The sequence below is a fragment of the Physella acuta genome, unplaced genomic scaffold (genome assembly GCF_028476545.2).
Source record: "Physella acuta isolate Inbredline_101_S28 unplaced genomic scaffold, ASM2847654v3 ptg000276l, whole genome shotgun sequence".
In the NCBI taxonomy this organism is placed as follows: Eukaryota; Metazoa; Mollusca; class Gastropoda; family Physidae; genus Physella; species Physella acuta.
In genome coordinates, this window is record NW_026731795.1 from 522,501 (window position 1) to 548,655 (window position 26,155).

General features: G+C 33.9%; 1 protein-coding gene across 3 annotated transcripts in view; it reads left to right on the plus strand.

Annotated features, from left to right (window-relative positions):
* LOC131939379 (uncharacterized) overlaps window positions 1-26,155 on the plus strand; it is a 74,239-nt gene that overhangs the window by 5,597 nt on the left and 42,487 nt on the right. For 2 of the 3 annotated variants that reach the window (XM_059297662.1, XM_059297663.1), the window contains exons 3-15: window positions 112-255; window positions 906-1,070; window positions 1,373-1,570; window positions 2,451-2,684; window positions 2,883-2,972; window positions 4,099-4,227; window positions 4,773-4,916; window positions 5,068-5,232; window positions 6,251-6,454; window positions 8,145-8,366; window positions 8,887-8,985; window positions 9,579-9,677; window positions 11,117-11,215. In XM_059297662.1, the coding sequence (XP_059153645.1) occupies window positions 112-255; window positions 906-1,070; window positions 1,373-1,570; window positions 2,451-2,684; window positions 2,883-2,972; window positions 4,099-4,227; window positions 4,773-4,916; window positions 5,068-5,232; window positions 6,251-6,454; window positions 8,145-8,366; window positions 8,887-8,985; window positions 9,579-9,677; window positions 11,117-11,215 (1,992 nt within the window). Of the gene's footprint in view, window positions 1-111; window positions 256-905; window positions 1,071-1,372; window positions 1,571-2,450; window positions 2,685-2,882; window positions 2,973-4,098; window positions 4,228-4,772; window positions 4,917-5,067; window positions 5,233-6,250; window positions 6,455-8,144; window positions 8,367-8,886; window positions 8,986-9,578; window positions 9,678-11,116; window positions 11,216-24,780; window positions 24,891-26,155 lie in introns of those variants that run through there. The other variant, XM_059297664.1, reaches the window with a different exon arrangement.

Sequence of the window (26,155 nt, forward strand, 5' to 3'; positions counted from 1 at the left end):
GTTACGTTCATGTGAACCTCGTTAATCCCTCCTACACTAATGCAAAGTTAACAAGCCAAAAAAATAACTTACGAATAACATTGTTAAGATCATATTTAACCTGTATTGCAGTGGATCTACTCAGCCATTTTAACAACATGCACATATTAACCGACAACGATGATAATACGTGTTTAGGCGTAACAACACAACATGTGGACCTACCACTGGGAGCTGGGTACTCTACTCTTCAAATACGGTTGGTGTATAAGAAAGGTACGCTGAAATCTGTCGGAATTTTACCCGCAGTTGTTTTTCTCCGGAAATGGATGTTTATTATACGTTTTGTATTCAGAGACAAAACAATAAAAGGATCCCGATAGGCAATTCATTTTAACAACAGACACAAATACTAAATATATAAAGCTAAAGAATTTTATTTGACAGAATTTTATTAAACACAACTGTTTTTAATTTTACAAAGTTCTTTCCTTTTAAATACTTTGAGGGTAGGGCCGAATAAAAAGAAGATCTAACACACATTCCAATTCAAGATACAAATATTCTTTATTTACACAAATCAATTATCTACTTCTATCTAACTAATCTATACCATATACTGTCTACTACTACTACTTCTTCTATCTAACTGTTTCCTAGCTCTCCATATCTCCAACCGTCTCGACCATACTATCTGCCTTTAACTCTCTACATATCTCTGTCCGTTCGCTATCTCTACATAATGAATTTAGAATACATAAGCGTACGGCATTGAAGACCATAAGTGAGTAATGGAAATTCGAATAATAAGTTAATTAGTACAGAACAATAAAAGTAAGAATTAAGTACCCACATATTTGTAAGTTTTTGTTTGAAAATATAAGTCATGTTATAAATATGGACTATTAAAAAAATAACAATAACAGGGATAAAGGATATTACTACACCAGACACAGCTTTTGGATGTGGCTCTAGAAAGTACGTCGACAACGAGGTGGTTGATTATTTCTGTGATGTTTACACGTTTGTTAACGTTATCAAACTGAGTAACAAAACTTTACACAATTTGTGCTCTGTTTATTTTAGCGGAGGTGAGTGATGTTTTCTTTTATTTTCTTTATACGTATCAGGTTACGATCATCCCAATTAGCTCAAACATTAGATAGCGTTATAAAATGAAATCAAATAATGTAGCCTTGTAGATGAAAATTAATTGACAATCTCTATGTTTTGACATTTTACACAGGTAAAACATTTTTACATTGATATTTAACATATTTTAAAAATTTTGAATAATCAATAACGTAAACGTCTCAAAATTCAAACCTATACCTCTCGCCCACCAAAATAAAACTGTTTACCATATTATGTACTTTCTATTTATCTATAAAAGGTCGTAATGTTGCATTGAAACAACAAGCAAAACAGTCTAGCACTCATCCTACTTTGCCAGCAAGTTTGGCTGTAGACGGTATTTCGGACAATTGTGGACGTGTTTTTTCACAAACTAATGACCAAAATCCTACATTTGAACTTCCGTTTGGCAAACCGATGACGGTAACCAGGGTTAGAATCTTCAACCGTGGAGGAGGTGTGTTTAAATATATTTTGTTTAGCGTATATTGAAAGAAACAATGATGTACCTGACATGTTTCTTAGTTGATTATTATATTTTATAAAAAAAGAAAAAAAATTCATGCTGTCAAACAGCTAAATAGTGCTACTTATATTTTATCAATTCAAGTAGAGCCTGTTAAATTGGATATTAATAAACTTTAATTGACATGTTATTGACCAATATGTTATTTTTTTCCATCTTGTAAGAGTCATGACAATTTAAAACCGTATAATTTGAATCTAACGGTCTAGGTCTAGGTCTAGGTCTAGGTCTAGGTCTAGGTCTAGGTCTAGGTCTAGGTCTAGGTCTAGGTCTAGGTCTAGGTCTAGGTCTAGGTCTAGGTCTAGGTCTAGGTCTAGGTCTAGGTCTAGGTCTAGGTCTAGGTCTAGGTCTAGGTCTAGGTCTAGGTCTAGGTCTAGGTCTAGGTCTAGGTCTAGGTCTAGGTCTAGGTCTAGGTCTAGGTCTAGGTCTAGGTCTAGGTCTAGGTCTAGGTCTAGGTCTAGGTCTAGGTCTAGGTCTAGGTCTAGGTCTAGGTCTAGGTCTAGGTCTAGGTCTAGGTCTAGGTCTAGGTCTAGGTCTAGGTCTAGGTCTAGGTCTAGGTCTAGGTCTAGGTCTAGGTCTAGGTCTAGGTCTAGGTCTAGGTCTAGGTCTAGGTCTAGGTCTAGGTCTAGGTCTAGGTCTAGGTCTAGGTCTAGGTCTAAGTTCATGTCTTCATTTTGAAAATATTATAGTTGCAAGTGACATTGGTATCCACTGTAAAGTTAACACATTTTAATGTATATCGATGGATATTTTTTTTTTCAAAACGACGGATCTTCGTTTGTTTTTCTAAAATATCTCCACACTATTTCAGATTACAGGCTTGGTTATGGATTAGGAAGGCGTTTAACAGGCTTTGAAATGGAACTTTTTGATTCAGGGTCCAACGTTCTCTATCGACACCAAGACCCAAGTGAATGTCAGATGATTTATGATTTGGACTTACAATTGCGGAAAGGAGTTACCAAAATTGAGTTCAAGCAGAAAAAAATTCCACCTGGTGAAACATATCCGATTATTTCCTTTTGTGAGTTGGAAGTGTTCGGAGGTAAACACTCAAATTAAAATTTAAAATGGTCCAAATAAAAACAAAAAAAAATATTTTGTTTGCAATTTACCTTCAATCACAGGTTTCCCTCTGCGCTGTAATAATATGATGCTAACACAATATATACACAAAACATACATTTATGTATATATTTAAGTTGCATAATACTTATTAATTATATATTTTTTTTTATTTTAGACTGCGATAATGGCTTTTGGGGTTTAGACTGTAAAAGATGTAATGGCCTTTGCTCTAGAACCTGTCATAAGGAGACTGGACAATGTGACGGTAGGCCTATTGATGAAGCATAGTATAACTTCATTTGTAAGATCTACAAGTACTGCAGTTTCGCAATGTCTTTAAATACTGATACTGTATCTAAAACTAAGATACATTACCCTAACTTATTTAGGATCCGGAAGAAAAGGCTGATATAGACAGAAGGCCGACAACGACTTAGAGCCGTTTTGATAAAAGGCAAATAACAACATATAACGTAATATCCCAATATAATGAACACAATACCGACATAGTAACTTTTGTTATTTTTTTTAAATAGTAAAATGTGTTAACACAAAAATTCCCATTGTTATCCACACACTATTGTCTACCCGGCACCCATAAAATAAAATATACTTATTATCTTACCAGTACCAGACTGATAATGTGTTTGTGTTTGTTTGTGGGTGAAATTCTACTTAACAAATTCTGCTAAATAAGGTGTCTAACTTTTCAAGTCTATTGAGGAAATTAGTAGTATATTAGATTTCAAAGTACTTTCACTGTATGGTGTATCCAGGTCCTAGTTTCATACATCACAACCTTTCGCATCTTTGCGATACCGTGGCAATTTTTGTATTTTAATAACTCATGTTTTAGAAAACAGGGTCGAACATTTTAAGAAATCATATTGGTCACACGTTGAAAAAACCGTATAAAATGTTGCTTCCAGTTGGAATTAAGGACTAGATTTGGAAATACAACGATAAGGAATCACTTTGAAATATTTTCTTAAAGAAATTATTAAATTGTTATAAAAAAAGATAGCAATCCATTGGGCAGATGAAATAGAGTTCACATGTCTTTTAACCTCGATATATAAAGGGAAGGTGTGGTCAAAACTTTGCCCAGTCGCCTTTAATTTCCCTAACATGAGTTAGGTTACAATTAGAACTGGGTGGACGATATATTGAATTAGACCCGGATTTGAACTCGAGAGAATCGGGTTAGCAGCCTAGTGCTCTATCGCTCAGCCACGATATAAATTTAAAATTGCATTAATAGCGTAATTAAATTTTGTTTTGTTCCTGTCATCTCAGCAACTCTCGATGATTGCACTTTTATAAATCAAAAAGCACCATGAATAAGTAATTTACTGATTTAGAGAATAATTTCAGTATAAAAAAATTTGCAGTGAACAGCTTATTTGGAGAAAACAAACAATTTGAATGTCACTGTCAGGACAGTAAGTGTGAAGTTGATGGTCAATGTAAACCTGGCTTCAATTGTAAAGGTGGCTGGTTTGGTAATACATGTCAATACGGTATGTATTGTAAAAAAAAAATACAAATCATGTTTTTCGATTCAATTATATCCAATTGGTTTTCAAGTGCATAGTGTGTTAGGTTTCCTAAAATACATCTGTTTATATCATCCGGAGCCCTGCTTACTTATTTCTCATTATCAAAGGTTTTAGCTACTTTAAATTTAAAAAAAAAACAACTTCCCAGTTCATAATTTTCTGAAAGCCAGATTGGTAATTCTTTTTCACCGTATTGACACATTACATTTCTTTTTGCACTAATCGGTTATGATATATTGCTATAAATTAAGGTTTGGATAAAATAGTAACCTAACTAGAGTGCTCGAGTGTTATTTTGATAGCGTTGGTTATTGAATTTATGAATATTAATATTAGAATTATCATGTATATATATTTATTTATTCATTCATTTCACTCAATACATTCATTCATTTAAATGTGTAAAAATTTTATGTTTTGGTCTGTGTGTGCCATTACATTCCCGAACCTTAATGTAAAGGCATGTACAGTCATGCATAATATACCGCGTACTTATTTTCATCCAGTTGATATACTTGGGATGTATTCAAACAAAAAAATACTAACTGACGGCAATGATAATACCTGCCTGCCCGCAACAACTGACAATGTGACTTTATATCTCGGAGATACATATACAACTTCTCTCATACGATTTGTTTACAAACAAGGTAGACTTTTTTTTCTAAACCACGTTCTCACAGGCATTAAGTTACATTTTATTTTTCCTCATGTTTTATTGAGGATTTTATTTCTTAGGAGCGGTTAGTTTGAGAAGTGTTTCTCTAAATGGAAACTAATTATAAAATTTCGTTCAAATAGATCAGAAAATAACAGGTATGAAACCAATTCCTGGATGTAGTACATTAGCGTATGAAGTTAAGGCAAACGTTTTTGACTACTTCTGTGAAACTGATGTACAGGTTAATGTAATCCGTATAAGCAATGACGATGCAAGCAACCTATGCTCCGTCTATTTCAGTGGAGGTGTGTATTTTATTATTTAATTTATAGTAGAGGTTAGCCAGCTTTTCTTGCACTAGTTGTTTAAAGATTAACATTATCACATGGACCTTAAAAAGATTTACATTCAATAATACTTTAATATTCATTTTACATACGGTATCTATCCATTAGTAAGTCAATTAACATTCTTAAAATTAAAACCATAACAACAATTTTTACTGATTTTTCTAGTAAAGTAAATAAATACTAGTTGATTGATAACTCAAATGTTAAATGTAATAAACATATTTTTAAAAATAGTAACATGGTAATTTAATATCGAATTGTGTAACTTTTACTTCCTACGGTACTATTTATGCTCTATATTAAATCATAAGTAGTGGGATAATTTAAGTTTGAATTTTTAAAATTAAAATACCTCTATTCAGAAATTAGAATAAATATTACGTAGCATTTGTATGATGTGAATTTAAACACTCGCTCAAAAGTCTAATAATTTACTTTTTGAAAATTTCTATATAATATATAAAATTTTCGTTTTGCCTGTATTTATATATTTAAAAAAATTCTGAACCAATATGAACATTGCTACCATATCCAAGTATTTCACATACTAACCAAACCATATACAGACAAAAAAATTTCATCCATCTTCATGATTTTCTCTTTGAAGAAAATGCCCATAATTAGACAAGGCAATAGGCTTTATCCACTAATAATAACTTTGTAAAAGAAGAAAGTAGGCTATATTTTACTTATGAGAATAATTAACTGTAGAGCAAAGATTTCAATTGTTTGAAGATACAATATTTCTGACGATAAACAACTAAGTCAAAATTGATTTAGACAGAAATAAATGCGAAAATTCAAAGATGTCATTGTAAAAACATTAACTGTATAATTATTTACGTCTATTGTTTAACACCTTATTTAAGAATAATTCTAGAAAATACTTAATCTTTCAAAATAAATGAGTGTACCATACAAATCTAGGTAATGAAAATAAAAACGATCTTCTTTTCTAATTTGTATGTAATAGGTCGTAATTTGGCATTGAAACAAAATGCTACCCAGTCAAGTGACTATGAAAATCTCTACGCAAAGTTGGCTGTTGATGGTGATACAAATAATTGCGACCGCTTATTTTCACATACTGCAGTCAACGACAATGCCCCATCATTTAAAGTTCAATTTGAAAAACCGTTCCCGATAAGCCGTATCAAATTGTATAACAGAGTCAACGGTAGGTTTCATCATTTTTAATAAGAATTTGACAAAACGTTATATTTTGTGATTTACTGTTAGATTTTATCTTTCAATTAATAGAAACATTTTTGTAAAAGTTTAATTTCCTTAAGTGTCATTATATGAGTTATTCCAAACTATATTTTATAAAGTTGATTTTTAAAAAAAATGTTGTTATTGTATATTTTACTAGCGTGCCCGTCCCCGCGCGTTGTCGCTGGGATACAAGAATGCGTTACCAATACTATATTGTTAGAAGTGTGACATTGTTTTCTAAACTGAGTTATTTAAACATCGCCCGCGCTTGGATCTTATTGGGGGGGGGGGGAGGGGCACGGGTTTATCTACACTACCGCATGAAAGCCTTGAGCGTAAGTTAATCACTCAACATAATAGTGAGTTAGATCACTGTTTTTTATAGCCCTTCTATATATATATATATACCCACGAGTGATCAACTTTGATCTAAGTTTCGTCCAACTAACGTAGTAGGATTGTTTTAATGAGCTTCAAGCCCAATGATCTTGTTTATCGAAATACAGTTTGAATCTACGAATATTATATTTCTAATTGCTATTTTAATGTGTTTTATGTAATTTGAACTAACCTATGCGACAAACCTTTTCTCACCATTGTTATGTTTAAAAAAGTAAACTAAAATCCGTATGACAATCAAATTTTAAAATGTTAGAATCGATTACAATAATCTCAAATACTATACATATTCCGCTGTAAGATATTTTATCTGAGATCATTTGTCTATGGTATAATTTATCCTGATAAAATTCGGTGTGATATATTTTCTCCGTCAGTTCATTTGGACTGAGATCAATTTTCCGTGATATATAGTGTCTGGGATATTTTGTCTAAGATATTTTGTCTAAGATTCTTTGTCCTATCACCGATGGAGTAGTTATCTGCGTACATAGCAGGGTTTCGAAAATTAAAAAAATGTATTATAAATTTAAAAGCACAATGAGCCTTCAAAAGTTGGTTAAATGAGATTTCCTACTTTGAACAATGTAACGCTAAGCACCTCTTTGTAGGGAAGACGGTTCGGTCTTATATGATAATGTATTGAAATAAGAAGTCAGAGTTGAGGATTCTGAATTAATCTTAATGGTTTTCACCAAAGAAAAAACATTTTTTGAAACATGCCATTGTTCGATAAAATTGCGTTTAATTTTGATGAAGTTTATTTTAGTGACATCAGTATTGGGGACATCTTGTATTTTAGACAATGTGTGAATAAAGTTGGATTGTGTGTAATGTGTCAGGATGGGGAGGGGAATTGTAAATATTGATTCAGTTTACTGACGTCACAAGCAAATCACGTTTGCAATCACACCAATACTTATCTCTATACCAAACATAATCATTTAATTTCTGTACACACTTTTGTCAACTAATGATTAAACTAACTGCACATTTAAATAAATCTAATAATAGCACAAAAGCACGATGTATTAAAACTTTGCAGGTATTTTTAAAATGTGTTTTGCTTTAGCAATATGTATTAAATTATGTTTTATCTTTTGCAAAAATATATATATATTGTGTTTATATTGATATTACATCGCCATATTATATTTTTCTAAAAGTGTTTAAAAAACAAGTATTTATCTTGTTTTTCTATTTATTCGTTTGTGGACTGAACAAAGAATTTTAACTTTGGATTATGGTTTCAGAGAATCAGATGGTTTATGACGTGAGTGATAGATTAAAGGGGTTTGTTGTGGAAGCAATTGATTTGAATAACAATAGAGAAAGGATATATACTGATACCAGCCCAACACAAGCGGTCTATAATATCAACTTTGAAAAGCCAAAAACAGTTTCTGCTCTGCAAATAAAACAGTCAAGTTATCCAAGTTCATACGTATCTTTATGTGAATTTGAGGCATTTGGAGGTAGGTTCGACTACAGATTTGATTTATCTTTAGGAAATTGCTTATTACCATTTGTCTACCACTATTGTAACCAGAGTTATATGAGTGAATCTCAAACAATCTTCATTTGAAGTGATAAAAGTTCCAAAGTAATTTTTTTTCTAATGATGATAGAAAAGACTTTAGATTTTTAGCAACAGAAATAAAATCGAAGAGACGTTATATAATGTAACGATCATTTGAGAATATGAATTAAATTTAAACTGTTTATGAGACCTTGAAAAAATCATGTATAGTATAGCCGTTTTATTGTTTGCTGTCACTTCTTTCCTTGACTAGCCAGAAACACAAATTAACAAACATAATTAAATTACGTCGTGTTGTTTTATTCCTTGTCCCGAATCCTGGAGCAATGGATTTCGTCTTTGACTCTCCTATTTGATCACTTTACATCTCAAGGAATATTTTAAGATACATTATTCTAAAACGTTGCATTTTAGCCTTATTTTCTAAAGCTGAAAACAATACTGCTTGTATTCAGACTGCCCTGACGGATTTTGGGGTTTGGATTGTAAGAACATATGCTACAGCGGTTGCAGTAGACCTTGTCATAAAGAGACTGGACAATGCTTTCGAAAAGGTATACATAAATGTATATTTCTATAGAATATATCGAGTGTTCATTACAACGTACTATGTTACATGAAATAAAACACGAGTGTGTATTCCTTTTTACTAGCTTTTTAAATTTAGTTTCCTCTCTCTGTTGTTCTTATTGTTTATTACCATTTTTCGAACACTATTATAATCGCATTTATATGGGTTAATATCATACAACCTCATTTATAGTGATAAAGGTGCCGCCTTACTTTTTCAAACGTTGCTAGAAACGTCTTTAGGGTTTTAGCAAAATAATTGTACTCTAAGTCATGTACGATAAAGTAGCGGTCGTTTGAGCAGTTGAATTAAATTTATACTGTTTATGAGACCTCGGCATATTCATGTATGGTATAATCGTTTTATTTTTGCTGTCTTTTCTTTCCTTGGCTTGCCCGAAAAACAATCAACAATCATAATTAAATGACGTATTTCTTGATACCTTGTATCGAACAGTTATACTCTCTTATTTGATCACATTACTTCTCAATAAAAATTTGGGGGTACTTTGCAAATTAAAGTTGCATTCTAGCCTCATATTATAATTTTAAAAAAAACAATATTGATTATATTCAGACTGCCCTGGCGAATTTTGGGGTTTGGATTGTAAGAAAAAATGCGACAGCGGTTGTAGTAAACCTTGCCATAAAGAGACTGGACAATGCATCCGAAAAGGTATACATAAAAAGTATATTACTTTAGATTACACTGTAAATCACGTGGCTTTTTTTTTTCATTACAACGGTACTAAATTATATGAAATGAAACATGACTGTATATTTCATTTCACAAAGTTTTATTTAACTTGGTTCCTCTGTCTGTTGTGTTTTGTCCTTCGTGATAGATCAATTCTGCCGAGAAAAATTTCCAGCACTTATAATTGAAATATTCGTTTGAAACTTGTTACGTGGGTCAAGAACCGATACAATCAAATACACACAATAATTTTTTAAATTTCTAATTAAGTATAGCTATTACACCAAAAAATGAAGTTTCTTTATTTTTAATCTTTGGAGGCTCATAATTTTAATATGTACAGTCCATATAGATGCGAGTGAGGAAATAAGTTCTTATATTGTTCTGGTCTTATTTAGACCTTGAAAAAGTCAGCTGTCTCTATACTTAGTAGCATTTTTATGTGCAATATTATGAGAAAAGTATTAATGTTTAAGACATGAAAATTTTCAGTAATGTTTGTAATGATTGTCAGATAATTGTATTACAATTTTATTTGATTCTTAAGAACAATAACTATTTTATGAATGTTTAGTTTTTTCTAGAACAAATTATAGGGTTACATTGACATACATCTTTTGAACATTTTTGGAATATATAGCAAAAGTATTTCAATTTATAATGGTACACACTGTATTTATATATATATATATATATATATATATATATATATATATATATATATATATATATATATATATATATACATTTCTCAAAATTTAACAGAAGGTAGAGAATTAAATCTTTTACTTGCATGTGAAATTTCATTTATCTATCTGAAATAGTACTTAAGTTATAGGCTTTTGAAAAATTCAAAGTAGGAAAAGTACCAGTTCCGGATATCGGAAATCGCTCAAAAGTTGACACGGATCTACGATTTTGATAAAATACTTATCTATGAAATTTCATCAACCTATCTTTAACGGTACTCAAGTAATCGTGTTTACACAAGGACAGACAGACAGACAGACAGACAGACAGACAGACAGACAGACAGACAGACTCACACACACACACACACACACACACACAGAAATACGGACAAGATTGCAAAATTATGTTTTTCCGTATCCGTGAGGTGTAAAACGTCGAGATTTGTAAAAATCTCGATTTTTTTTTTTGCACGATTACAATACTTTCTCTATACTTCGTATATAGATCTACGAGAACGTAAAAACTGAATATGTGCTTTATGATAAATTGGGATGATAAAATTGCTTAAAAAAATTATCCGGATCATAATCCAAAAAATCAAAACCTGGAAAAACATGTAAATATTTCGTCGTGGGCTTTACTATTAGACAACTTGACATTAGTTTTGCTTCCGTTTTTTTCTTAGAACTGTTAAAGTATTAACTTGTATTTGGTATTATATTCAGACTGTTTGAATGGGACTTGGGGATTGGATTGTCAAAACAAATGTGACAGTAGCTGCAGTAATGATTGTGATACGGAAACAGGACAATGCATCAAAAAAGGTGCGAATGCAAAGTTTATTCGAATAAAATGTTCACCTATTTATTTCGGTTTGTTTGTGATGGGCGAACATGTTTTGTTCACCTTCATGTAATATTTATAAAGTGTTACTTAGTGTGCCAAAATCTATATTACTGCCTACAAAGCTCAAAATTCATCATTCCCAAAAGAAAAAAATCTATATTAACATAGGTTTATGTATATTAGAGTCGTTTTATTGTTTGTTTTCTTTTTTGTATTGACTAGCCAGAAATAGAAATTAACAAGCAGAACTGAATGACATCGTATTACTTGATTCCTTTTACCTAAACCTGGAACAAGGGATTTCGTCTTAGACTCTCCTACTTGATCACTTTACTTCTCAATAAATATTTTGGGATATTTTGTTCATTTAAGTTGCATTTTAGCCTCATTTTATAATGTTTAAACCAATATTGATCATACTCAGTCTGCCCTGACGGATTTTGGGGTTTGGAATGTAAGAAAAAATGCGACAGTGATTGCAGTATACCTTGTCTTAAAGAGACTGGACAATGCTTTCGAAAAGATATAAAAATGTACATATTGTATAGAATACACTGCAATTTACATGGCTTTTCTGGGCTTTCATTACAACGGTACTAAATTACATGACATAAAAAATGAGTATATTCCCTTCTACAAGCTTTACTTACTTAATCCGTCTGTCGTGCTTAGTGTTTATTTGTTGTTGTTTTTTTACATCTAGAGTGTGATGCAGGACATTGGGGTTTGGATTGTCAGGCAAAATGTGACGAGAACTGTGCAAATCCTTGCCACCCGGAGACTGGGGAATGCGAACAAAAACCATCGGATATTGATAATATTGACAAATATGGACTTATTGAACATATTCAAAGTACCAGTTTTCTCAAAATTATTTATTTTTTTAAATTTCTTTGTAACAATATCTACCATAACATAAATAGTAGGCCCTATAAATATTATTTTTAATTAAAAGAAATAACATCGGTATAAATTTTATTGATTAATTTGAATGTAGTGTTTACATTAAATCCTATCTATTAAGTGACAAATATGGACTTGTTGAACATATTCAAAGTACCAGTTTTCTCAAAATGATTTATTTTTAAAAATTTCTTTGTAACTATAACTATTATAACATAAATAGTATAAATATTATTTTTAATTAAAAGAAATAACATCGGTATACATTTTATTGATTAATTTGAATGTAGTGTTTACATTAAATCCTATCTATCAAATGTGTTAATTTTGATATTTTTTGTGCTCAGTAGCATCAGCAATTTTGCATTTGATTTTGTAGCCTACACCTGGGTTGGTCCGAAAAAGAAATATAGGTGTAACTGTAGGGGCGACCACTGCTATATAAATGGCACATGCTGGCCAGCAGAAAAATGTTCCCGGGGATGGTTTGGTAAACACTGTCAGTACGGTGAGATAATGTTTACATCAGCAGATCGCTTAACATTTAGCTTTTAATTTCAATTGGGTGTGAGATTCTTTAAATATACGCATCGCTAAACGACGATTTTCCCGTATCAATAATTTTGTTTGCTAAATTATATTGTTACAAGCAATTGCTTAACTTGCTTTCTCTGTCTGTGTGTCTTTGGTGGTTTTGTCTTTTGCCGTCATCATGGGTCGAAAACGGCTCAGTACAATTTCGACCACTACTAATTTAATTGAATTTCAAGAATAAACCAACTTTCTTCACATAAAGTACTATTTTGTTCGCGCTATTACAAGAACCGCTGTGCAATTGTTTCAAGTCATGTAATTGGCTTGAAAATCTGGTTGAAATGGTTGTTGCAAGGAAGCATATTTTTCAATCAAATTTTTTTTTTTTAGGTATTTGTGAAATGTGTGCAAAATGAGTTCCGGCTCTATTAAGTCCATAAATATTTTTAAGAAAGTTACTAGTAACTTAGTAATTTAGCCAACACATTTATTTTTTATTTAAATCAGTAGACAGGGTGTTGTGTTGATAGGGGATGTTATCTTATCTAATACAAATAAACTACTAGTCTATTCCATATTGACCACTATTGTGTATTTTATCATGTAAAACAATAATTGTGACTCTTATTGTTTTACTTTCCTCGACCACTCCGGTTGACTTCAAGGAGGGACTGAGGAGTTTTTTTTAAATATTTGAATAGATAAAATAATTCGAAATGGCTTTTCAACTGCTATGTTCAATACACAAATATGAAAATAAGTGTAAACGATGGTTCCTAAACAGCTTAAATTTCCTTCTAATGTAACTATAATTATATCGCTTACTATATTTTTCAAAAAGTATTTTAATACATTTAGTAAGATTATATAGGTTTTACAAGTCTATTGTACTGTTTGTTATAATAAAAAAAATTATTAAAAAAACAACTTAATAAACAACGTTTTAATACCAATATTTAATATCATAATGCACACGAAATTGAAAATATTATTTTGTTTTCATACAAAATAATGCAACACTGTTTAAAATTCGATAAAAAAACGTAGGTCACTATATTATCTATAACTATTAGAAACATTTGAGATGTGACTCTATATAGCTTTTAAATCGTTGTGCATTATTATATATTAAAGACACTAATTTATTTTCTACATTTAGTACATTTCTATAGAAAAGCTTGCAATTGGAAAGTTGTTTTTGTAACATTTTTGTTATGTTACTTTATGAAAATGCAGCTTGTTTCGAGATGGCCGCCATTGCCATGGCAACCATATTTTCAAAAGAGTGCCTGATGCTTGCAAATATTTTCCTTTAAGTACCCTAAATGAATCAATAAAACGTTTTAATTGGGAAGTTAGTTTTTTTCTGGAGGTTACCCCCTTAAGAAGATTTTGAATGCTAGAATGCAGTTCTGTATTTCACTTAAATTCTGTAATATACAATAGGTAGATTTTATCCTAAATAAAATATCATCACGATTATTACATTTTATCAAAACTCTATTCACTGCAGTGGATCAACTGGCCACCTATGACGACACCGATGTAGTAACAGACGGCGACGATTTCACTTGCATGCACGAGTCATTAAGCAGTTTAACGTTAGAACTAGGCGGTGAATTCCCTGTAACTTTAGTGAGGCTGGTTACGAGAGCAGGTAAAGTTTTTGAAACATAAATGATTGTGTGTAAACCAATATTTTTTTGTATTAACTATTTAACAAAATACTTTAAAACTTTTACAATAAAATGCGTTTTCTTTAAACTTTTATTTAGAACTCGGGATAGGGAAAGCTATTGAGATAGAGTTTCAGGGAAAGTCTTCAACATTCAATTGCACAGATGCAAAAATATATACAGAACATCATACTAAAGATATTTTTTGTAGAAAACGAAAGGGCTAGCAAGTTGGTTCTGAAGGGCCCAGGCTTATCAACGTTGTGTTCTGTCTATTTTAGTGGAGGTTGTTTATTTGCTTTTTAAAATTTATTTGTTTATTTTATTTTATTTATTATATGTTTATTTGCTTGTATATGTAAACATTAATTTATATAAAATTGATTATATATTATAATATATATATATATATATATATATATATATATATATATATATATATATATATATATAAAATAAATATACACACACACACACACACATATATATATATATACATATATATATATATATATATATATATATATATATATATATATATATATATATATATATATATATATATATATATATATATATATATATATATATATATATATATATATGTGTGTGTGTGTGTGTGTGTGTCTTTTGATCTTTTTATTATTTTAGGCCGTAATTTTGCACTGAGACAAACTGTGGTTCAGAAACCTAATTCCGAGTTTCCCGGCGGTATCGTGGATGGCAACTTATGGAGCTGTGCATACGATGATCTACAATCGGAGAATGCCAAAGACAATGCATTTGTTGAAATTCAATTCGACAAATCTGTTTCTATTAATCGTTTTAAACTGCACAAAAGAATTTTCGGTTAGACTCAGCCAGTTTACTATTGATTAATACTTTTAAAATATTTAGATTTTGGGATTTTTGTAATGCGCCTCTCTTATTGCATACAAAGCCAACATAATTTTAAATAATTCATTTTTACTTTGGATTTTGCATTTAAATTATTAAAATTAGACAAAAAATAATTTCAATAGTACAGTTAAAAATGTTTTGATGCAGAATTGTAGTTTTTGAAAATAGTATTGTGAATCTTCTATTATTAACTTTTTTTTTACTTAGAGTTTTATTATTTTTTACTATCTAAAATTGATGTGTTGAACATAAATATACGAAAATATACTGTTTCAAACATTATTTCAGGCGATGAAGATGATCAAAATGCAATACCTTTCTTGTTAGAGGCATTTGATGCGCAATCAAAAAGTCTTCTGAATTACAAAAACGACCAACCCCCACAAACAGTGTTTGATTTGATTATTGAACAGATAAAGAACGTATCGAAAATCAAAATATCTCAGATAGGTTCGGATACCGCAGTCTTTTTTACTTTTTGTGAAATTGAAGTTTTTGGAGGTAAGAATTAATTGGTTTGCTTAGAAGAGTCGTTACGCTATTTTTCATACTTATAAATGCTAATTATCATTTCATATGTCATTAAGTGTACACATTTACGCTTTAAAATATTAGTATAATCGAATTTGAAATATTGTCAACATTTTTATTTAGTTACCTATTTTTATACACGAAAACGTTATACGATTCTCTTTATGTGTATCCATAAACCCGATAATGTGTTGGAGGAAATGCTGACAAACTCCTTCTATAATCGATACAAAATTATTGTTTTTAGACTGCGATGACGGATCGTGGGGTTTGGACTGCAAAAATAAATGTGCCCAAAGCTGTAGTAACTTCTGTCATAAAGAATCAGGAAAATGTTGACGACAGAAACGCTACGTGTTTGATGGTTCTTCAAACGGAGTAATCAAAATTAACTCATTTTTTCCTCTTGAATTAAAATAACCTTATCAGGGATATGCATATTAATAACAATAATTTCAAAACCATTAAATTATTATAAATGCTTAATTTTTATTGAAATGATAAAAATAAGAAAGATAATAATAATAATAATAATAATAATAATAATAATAATAATAATAATAATAATAATAATAATAATAATAATAATAATAATAATAATAATAATAATAATTTTTATTATTATTATTATTATTATTATTATTATTATTATTATTATTATTATTATTATTATTATTATTATTATTATTATTATTATAAAACGCAAAATTTTTTAATTTTATTTTAGGACAATATTGATATAAAATGATCTCATTAAAACGTATATTTTAAATTCTTCCAGGTGCCATATTAAAAGACTGCTACTGTTGTTGATATGCCGACTCGAAAAGAGTACAGAAACTTAGTGAAATACGTTTTTCTTTTTAAATTTTGAAAGCAGCATTTGCTTATTAAATTATTTCAGTAGATAAAGTGTGTAAAAGTCAATCCAAAATAAATGTTTATCAGTGCAATAAAAAAATTCTTGTCTTTTAAAATAGCTTTTCGAAAAAAAAACATTTTAAATTGATGGTTATTAGTAATAATTATTTGTTGTAATATTCATTTTGATCAAAAACAAGCAATTACAAACACATATAAGTCATCTAAAAATGTTCAAATCAACTAAAATCACCCTAAATATTATAAACATTTGGTCTGGGATTTTTTTAATATATAATTTGTACATGATACTATTTGCCCTGATATATTTTGTCATGAGATCTTTACTCCGTGAGATCATTTTCTCTTGAGAACATTTGTCCAGATTTCATTTGTCCTGAGATTATTTATCCTGGTATCATTTGTCCTGATATCCTTTGTCCTGAGATCATTTGTCGTGAGGTTATTTGTCCTGAGATCATTTGTCCTGAGATTATTTGTCCTGATATCATTTGTCCTGATATCCTTTGTCCTGAGATCATTTGTCGTGAGGTTATTTGTCCTGAGATCATTTGTCCTGAGATTATTTGTCCTGACATTACTTGTCCTAAGATCATTTGTCCTAAGATCATTTGTCCTAAGATCATTTGACCTGAGATCATGTGTCTTGGGATGATGTTCTGAGATCATTTGTCCTAAGATTATTTGTCCTGAGATCATATGTCCTGACATTATTTGTCCTGACATTATTTGTCCTAAGATCAATGTCCTGATCTTGTCCTCCAATAAAACTATCGCATTATTAGTATGCTAAATGAAACATGATAGCTGTATTACAATAAAAACATAAATTTACATAAGAGATGCCTGAAAGAAACATTGATCACATTCTCACTGCTGAAAGAGCTAAAGAATGTACTGTTTTTTTTTCGTGATACAAATATACCGGCTCAGGAGTATATCCCATTAGCCAGGCTGGACTCGACATATCGAACTCCGTGGGTTTTCTTAACCAGGCACATGTCTTCCCTCACACCTGGTGAGAGAGCCCGTGTCCTACTGGTGAGAGAGCACGTGTCCTACCATCTGTTGAGAGAGCACGTGTCCTACCACCTGGTGAGAGAGCCAGTGTCCTACCACTAGGTGAGAGAGCACGTGTCCTACCACCTGGTGAGAGAGCACGTGTCCTACAACCTGGTGAGAGAGCACGTGTCCTACCACCTGGTGAGAGAGCCAGTGTCCTACCACCAGGTGAGAGAGCACGTGTCCTACCACCTGGTGAGAGAGCACGTGTCCTACCACCTGGTGAGAGAGCACGTGTCCTACCACCTGGTGAGAGAGCACGTGTCCTACCACCTGGTGAGAGAGCCGTTGTCCTACCAACTGGTGAGAGAGCCGGTGTCCTATTGGTGAGAGAGCCAGTGTCCTACCACCTGGTGAGAGAGCCCGTGTCCTACCACCTGGTGAGAGAGCATGTGTCCTACAACCTGGTGCGAGAGCCCGTGTCCTACTGGTGAAAGAGCCCGTGTCCTACTGGTGAGAGAGCACGTGTCCTACCACCTGGTGCGAGAGCCCGTGTCCTACTGCTGAGAGAGCACGTGTCCTACAACCTGGTGCGAGAGCCCGTGTCCTACTGGTGAAAGAGCCCGTGTCCTACTGGTGAGAGAGCACGTGTCCTACCACCTGGTGCGAGTGCCCGTGTCCTACTGGTGCGAGAGCCCGTGTCCTACCACCTGGTGAGAGAGCACGTGTCCCACAACCTGGTGCAAGAGCCCGTGTCCTACTGGTGAGAGAGCCCGTGTCCTACTGGTGAGAGAGCCCGTGTCCTACCACCTGGTGAGAGAGCCCGTGTCCTACTGGTGAGAGAGCCCGTGTCCTAGCACCTGGTAAGAGAGCCCGTGTCCTACCAACTGGTGAGAGAGCTCGTGTCCTATTGGTGAGAGAGCCCGTGTCCTATCAACTGGTGAGATAGCCCGTGTCCAACCACCAGGTGAGAGAGCCCGTGTCCTACCACCTGGTGAGAGAGCCCGTGTCCTACTGCTGAGAGAGCCCGTGTCCTACCACCTGGTGAGAGAACACGTATCCTGCCACCTGGTGAGAGAGTCTGTGTCCTGCCACCTGGTGAGAGAGCCCGTGTCCTACCACCTGGTGAGAGAGCCCGTGTCCTACCATCTTGTGAGAGAGCCCGTATCCTACTACCTGGTGAGAGAGCCCGTGTCCTACCACCTGGTGAGAGAGCCCGTGTCCTACCACCAGGTGAGAGAACCCATGTCCTACCAACTGGTGAGATAGCCCGTGTCCTACCACCTGGTACGAGAGCCCGTGTCCTACTGCTGAGAGAGCCCGTGTCCTACCACCTGGTGAGAGAGCACGTGTCCTACCAACTGGTGAGAGAGCCCGTGTCTTACTGGTGAGAGCACGTGTCCTACAACCTGGTGCGAGAGCCCGTGTCCTACTGGTGAGAGAGCCCGTGCCTACCACCAGGTGCGAGAGCCCGTGTCCTACCACGTGGTGAGAGAGCCGTTGTCCTACCAGCTGGTGAGAGAGCCCGTGTCCTACTGGTGAGAGAGCCCGTGTCCTACTGGTGAGAGAGCCCGTATCCTGGCACCTGGTGAGAGAGCCCGTGTCCTACTGGTGAGAGAGCCCGTGTCCTACTGGTGAGAGAGCCCGTATCCTGGCACCTGGTAAGAGAGCCCGTGTCCTACCACCTGGTGAGAGAGCCCGTCCTACCACCAGGTGAGAGAGCACGTGTCGTACCACCTGGTGAGAGAGCCGTTGTCCTACCAGCTGGTGAGATAGCACGTGTCCTACCACCTGGTGAGAGAGCACGTGTCCTACCACCTGGTGAGAGAGCACGTGTCCTACCACCTGGTCAGAGAGCCCGTGTCCTACCACCTGGTGAGAGAGCACGTGTCGTACCACCTGGTGAGAGAGCCGTTGTCCTACCAGCTGGTGAGATAGCACGTGTCCTACCACCTGGTGAGAGAGCACGTGTCCTACCACCTGGTGAGAGAGCCCGTGTCATACCACCTGGTCAGAGAGTCCGTGTCCTACCACCTGGTGAGAGAGCACGTGTCCTACAACCTGGTGCGAGAGCCCGTGTCCTACTGGTGAGAGAGCCCGTGTCCTACTGGTGAGAGAGCACGTGTCCTACAACCTGGTGCGAGAGCCCGTGTCCTACTGCTGAGAGAGCACGTGTCCTACAACCTGGTGCGATAGCCCGTGTCCTACTGGTGAGAGAGCCCGTGTCCTAGCACCTGGTGCGAGAGCCCGTGTCCTACTGGTGATAGAGCCCTTGTCCTACTGGTGATAGAGCCTGTGTCCTACTGGTGATAGAGCCCGTGTCCTACTGGTGAGAGATCTTGTGTCCTACCACCTGGTGAGAGAGCCCGTGTCCTACCACCTGGTGAGAGAGCCTGTGTCCTACCACCTAGCCTGACTGTGGGAAGAGGGAATGTCTTGCTAAAGTAATTGTACATTGGATGGATAACAATGATGTTGCTATTGGATCCAATTTTGATTATGTAGATTCTGTTGGAAAAGTAAAAATGTGATGTACTACTCAGAAGCATAATATTGATTTCAATATAGCGAGACTTATAATAAATTATAACAAAAGAATGGGTAATGTCGACCTAATGGATCAATCTGTACCGGGTGTCTATAAAAAGAAAAATAGTGATGGGTTATCTTTACTTATCTCCTGGACATGGCCATTTCTAATGCTTGGCGGTTGCATGTTTTAGCAGGACTGATAAGTTGACATATATGGATCAGTTGGCATTCAAACGAATAACTGCATAACCGTATTTACAACAAAAAAGTACAAAAAGTCGTCCAACATCATCAACAGTCCCTACAGTAGATACACAAAATGACGGTCATAATCCAGAGCAAATTGAAAACCAATTGCGTTGTGTTATTTGCAATAGCCGGATCCGCTGGCGATGTGAAAATGCACACACAAAAAAACTTTTTGTTGAGCGACCTTGCTTTGGGCAATGTCACTCCTAATCTGCTCAGTGTCTCCAGCTGAATACATCCACCTTTACCTGTTTGGCTATTTGAATTTCTCTGTATTGTTTGTAATAAATTATCTAATTTACCCAATATGTCATAATAAATAACGATTAAAAGTAATTTTTATATGTAGTTTTCATTAGGGCGTTAATGGGTTAAATGTGCGTACTCAGCAGCGAGGGAATATTTTACGAGGTCTATAACTCACCGTTTTCTTTTACAGATCAACACATAAATGAAATTTTATTAAGGATGAATTATATATATATATATATATATATATATATATATATATATATATATATATATATATATATATATATATATATATATATATATATAAGGATGAATTTTATATATATATATATATATATATATATATATATATATATATATATATATATATATATATATATATATATATATATATATATATATATAGATATATATATATATCAAAAGGTAATTAATATTAATATTTTGCGACCAAGACAACGTGGATTCTTTAAATTCGGGACGAAACAAATGTTAAATCAAAAGATAATAAGTAAAGAAGAAATACCCAGAATGAAAGTTGAACAAACTGTATATATCCCAAATCGCCAACAAAATATCATCGAAATAAGCCAACTAGAATAAGCTCCTTCAACTTCAAACGCAGCACAACTAGAAGTAGACGATTCTGAATATATCCAAGATTGATGGCTTTTTAAATATCATTCAGATATTTGGGGTTATCGAAAAGTGTATCAGAGGTACTTTGCTAAATGTCACGACAAATAAATAAAAAATTGAAAATTTTGAAAAATTACAAGACTGCTGAAAAATAAATTTGTCTTTCAAAATTTCAACTGTTTAAAATTGTAAGATCATTTTTAGTTTTATAATTACAGAAAAGAAGGAAATAGAAAAGAATAGTAAAATACTGGAAAGTATTATCGAAGTATGAATACAGGAATAGGCGTTCCTGCGCCTTTGTAAATCTCATCCTAATATTATTTTTTTTTGCAGTGAGGTATGTTGTCTGAGTTCATTTTCAATTATATCTCGTCCGTGAGAGCATTTGTCCATGAAATCATTTGTCCTGAGATATTTTATCAGTACTTTTTTTTTCCGTGAGTTATTTTGCATGGGATGTTTTCGTATGAATTATTTTGTCCTGAAATCATTTGTCATGACTTATTCTATCTACTTTAATTATATTGATAATTATATTTCTCTTGTAAAGCTCTATGTGACGTGGCCTAGATGTTCATAACGAAAGCGTGTAGGCACGGAGAGATTGGGTGTGAGAGTGGCCTCCCCTTAGAAGTGTGTGAACTGTAGTGTGTAGGCAGTGTGTGGTATCGTCGACTTAGGGTAGCATGTAGTCAGTGTTTTTGGTTTCAATGTTGATTGTTTCTCTGTTGTAGTTGGAAGATTGTTATAAATGAACTGTGGATTCTGTTTTTAACTTGTGTTGTGCTTGGTTCCAACGTGATTAATTAAAATTAAATAGTCTTTTAAGTAATAATCGACAATTATTACAATAGGGTGAGGGTGGTACCATGGCGTAAACCTGCTAACTATAAAGAAAACATTACTACACCCATCTGTAATCTTAACAGTCTCTATCTAAACATCGTTATTATTAAGTCTGCATTAATTAAAGCTAATACACATATCCACGCGTAAGTGACATATGTTTAATAAACATAATACACACATGTTTAAATTATAGTCCTAAGTAGGCCGACACACACACTCACACAAACACACACGCACACACACATACACACACATATACATATATATATATATATATATATATATATATATATATATATATATATATATATATATATATATATATATATATATATATATATATATATATATATATATATATATATATATATTTATATATATATACATAATATATATTATATATATATATATAATTTAGCAAACAAAATTATTGATCCGGGAAAAGTGTCGTTTAGCGATGCGTATATTTAAAGAATGTCACACCCTATTGAAATTAAAAGCTTTCTTTTAAGCGATCTGCTGATGTAAACATTATCTCACCGTACTGACAGTGTTTACCAAACCATCCCAGGGAACATTATTCTGCTGGCCAGCATGTGCCATTTTTATAGTAGTGGTCGCCCCTACAGTTACACCTGTATTTCTTTTTCGGAACAACCCAGGTGTAGGCTACAAAATCAAATGCAAAATTGCTACTGAGTACAATAAATATCAAAATTAACATATTTTATTGATAGGATTTAACGTAGACACTACATTTAAAAATAATTAATAAAATGTATACCCATATTATTTGCTTTACTTAAAAATAATATTTATACTGTTGATGTTATAGTAGTTATAGTTACAAAGAAATTTAAAAAAATAAATAATTTTGAGAAAACTGATACTTTGAATATGATCAACAAGTCCATATTTGTCACTGCTTTCATTATCCGATGTTTTTCGTTCGCATTCCCCAGTCTCCGGGTGGCAAGGATTCGCCCAGTTCTCGTCACACTTAACCTTAACCTTAACCTTAACCTTAACCTTAACCTTAACCTTAACCTTAACCTTAACCTTAACCTTAACCTTAACCTTAACCTTAACCTTAACCTTAACCTTAACCTTAACCTTAACCTTAACCTTAACCTTAACCTTAACCTTAACCTTAACCTTAACCTTAACCTTAACCTTAACCTTAACCTTAACCTTAACCTTAACCTTAACCTTAACCTTAACCTTAACCTTAACCTTAACCTTAACCTTAACCTTAACCTTAACCTTAACCTTAACCTTAACCTTAACCTTAACCTTAACCTTAACCTTAACCTTAACCTTAACCTTAACCTTAACCTTAACCTTAACCTTAACCTTAACCTTAACCTTAACCTTAACCTTAACCTTCACCTTCACCTTCACCTTCACCTTCACCTTCACCTTCACCTTCACCTTCACCTTCACCTTCACCTTCACCTTCACCTTCACCTTCACCTTCACCTTCACCTTAACCTTAACCTTAACCGTAACCGTAACCGTAACCGTAACCGTAACCTTAACCTTAACCTTAACCTTAACCTTAACCTTAACCTTAACCTTAACCTTAACCTTAACCTTAACCTTAACCTTAACCTTAACCTTAACCTTAACCTTAACCTTAACCTTAACCTTAACCGTAACCGTAACCGTAACCTTAACCTTAACCTTAACCTTAACCTTAACCTTAACCTTAACCTTAACCTTAACCTTAACCTTAACCTTAACCTTAACCTTAACCTTAACCTTAACCTTAACCTTAACCTAAACCTTAACCTTAACCTTAACCTTAACCTTAACCTTAACCTTAACCTTAACCTTAAACTTAACCTTAACCTTAACCTTAACCTTAACCTTAACCTTAACCTTAACCTTAACCTTAACCTTAACCTTAACCTTAACCTTAACCTTAACCTTAACCTTAACCTTAACCTTAACCTTAACCTTAACCTTAACCTTAACCTTAACCTTAACCTTAACCTTAACCTTAACCTTAACCTTAACCTTAACCTTAACCTTAACCTTAACCTTAACCTTAACCTTAACCTTAACCTTAACCTTAACCTTAACCTTAACCTTAACCTTAACCTTAACCTTATTGCCCTATTCGTTAAGGAATCAACATCAATAATCATATTACATTCCGCGATTTGTAAAACGCATAAGAAACAAGCCAGTGTGGCCCACCACATGAATGAATTAGGTATAAGCTCTGTAGAGTTCTGTTTTGGCAAAGTGCCAGCCAGATAATGAGATATTATTTTGAAAACCTATATATATGTATATATGATTAAGGTTTGGGTATGCGTTACCGTTATTCTTAATAACAGGATGTTTTGGTCGTTGTTTAATTATAATTGATTTACTTAATTTATAAATCACAGGTGTCACATTAGAGGTTCGCTGTTTATTACTTATTTATGAAAACCAATCTTTCACACGACTTGAATGCATGCTTGTTATATCCCCCTGGAGACTTTTATTGTGACAGGTTTTCTAATTAATATCTATGATCTCTTTGCCCCAACTGAATGCGACTGAGCTTATTTTATAATTTACCATTCATTTGTCTGATCTTGTGTCTCTCTTTCTGTTTGAATTTTTCGTGGGGTTTTGTGCCACGTTGAAACAATGTGGTTCGCCACACTGGTTTGTATCCTATGCGTTTTACAAATAGCGGAACAAGGTAAGATATTATTTTTTATGTTTTTAAAGAATATTTCAAGATAAAATGTCAAAATCATCATGCAATATGATTATTGCTCTAGATTCTTTAAGAAATATTATACATCCGTTGTAGCTATTATCTCGCTACAGTCTCCTTACGCTCTATCCAGCTATACCAATGTTTCTTCCAGACTTTTTTCTCCGGGGGGGCACTTGAAATTTTCGGGGGGGCGGTAGACTTTCTTCGGGGGGGGGGGGCGGTATATAAATTATATAAATTTCATTTCGTTCGGGGGGGGGGGGGGGCGGTAAAAATTTTTCGGGGGGGCTTTGCCCCCCCCCCCCCCCCCCCCGAAGAGATGCCTGGAAGAAACTCTGAGCTATACACCTCCGTCGTGTCCTTTCAGTCTCACCATGCTCGCTGATTCACCATTATATATTTGGTTGTTTTGTGCGTCTTTTGCCTGCGCTAGGGAGGTGGGTAGGATGAGGGTTACATCTGGGCTTTGTTGTCAGTATTTTGTTTAAACGTGTGACAGATTACTTACTTTATCCTCGGCACTCACTGTGGAGTATAGTGCAGCAACAAATCTTCGCCATTCCACTCTGTCTTGGACGAGCTACTTCAATTCTTGCCAGTTCTTGCCAGTAGCCTGCACTTCTTCTTCCATCTCTCTACTCCATTTTCCAAGTGGTCTTCCTCTCTTTCGTTTCTAGGTGGAGTCCGTTTTAGCGATATGTTCGGGAAAATTCTTATTTTCATGCGAAGGAGATGACAGTGTGACAGAAACATCGTTTTTTCTTCTCTGGATTTGTATTACTTCTGTTTTCTGTCCGGCCACATGGAGTTTTTCTAATGCTTTTTTATGTAATTGTCTGGACTATTTTATTGTTCCATCTGCTGTTCCCTATTCTCGTATCCAGATATATGGATCAGAAGTGTATCTTTGGGAGTGCGGTTTTGGCGACCCTCCCCTCCGGACACTGTCCTCAAGAGGCGCCGAACAGGGTAGAAAAATTTATAAAAAGCTCATTTTGAGCCATATTACTTGATTATGCACAGTCGAATTTAAAAAATGTAAGGGGATAGGCTCCAGAAAAAAAAAACAACTTCTTAATAATATGTTTTATTTATTTATTTGTGTATATCTAAGTTTTGGTATTAAAAAAAATATTTGCAAGTATCACGGACTCTTTTGAAAATATGGTTGCCATGGCAACGGTGGCCATCTTGAACAAAACAACCTTTTGTGGAGTTACAACATTTCATAAACAAACACATTA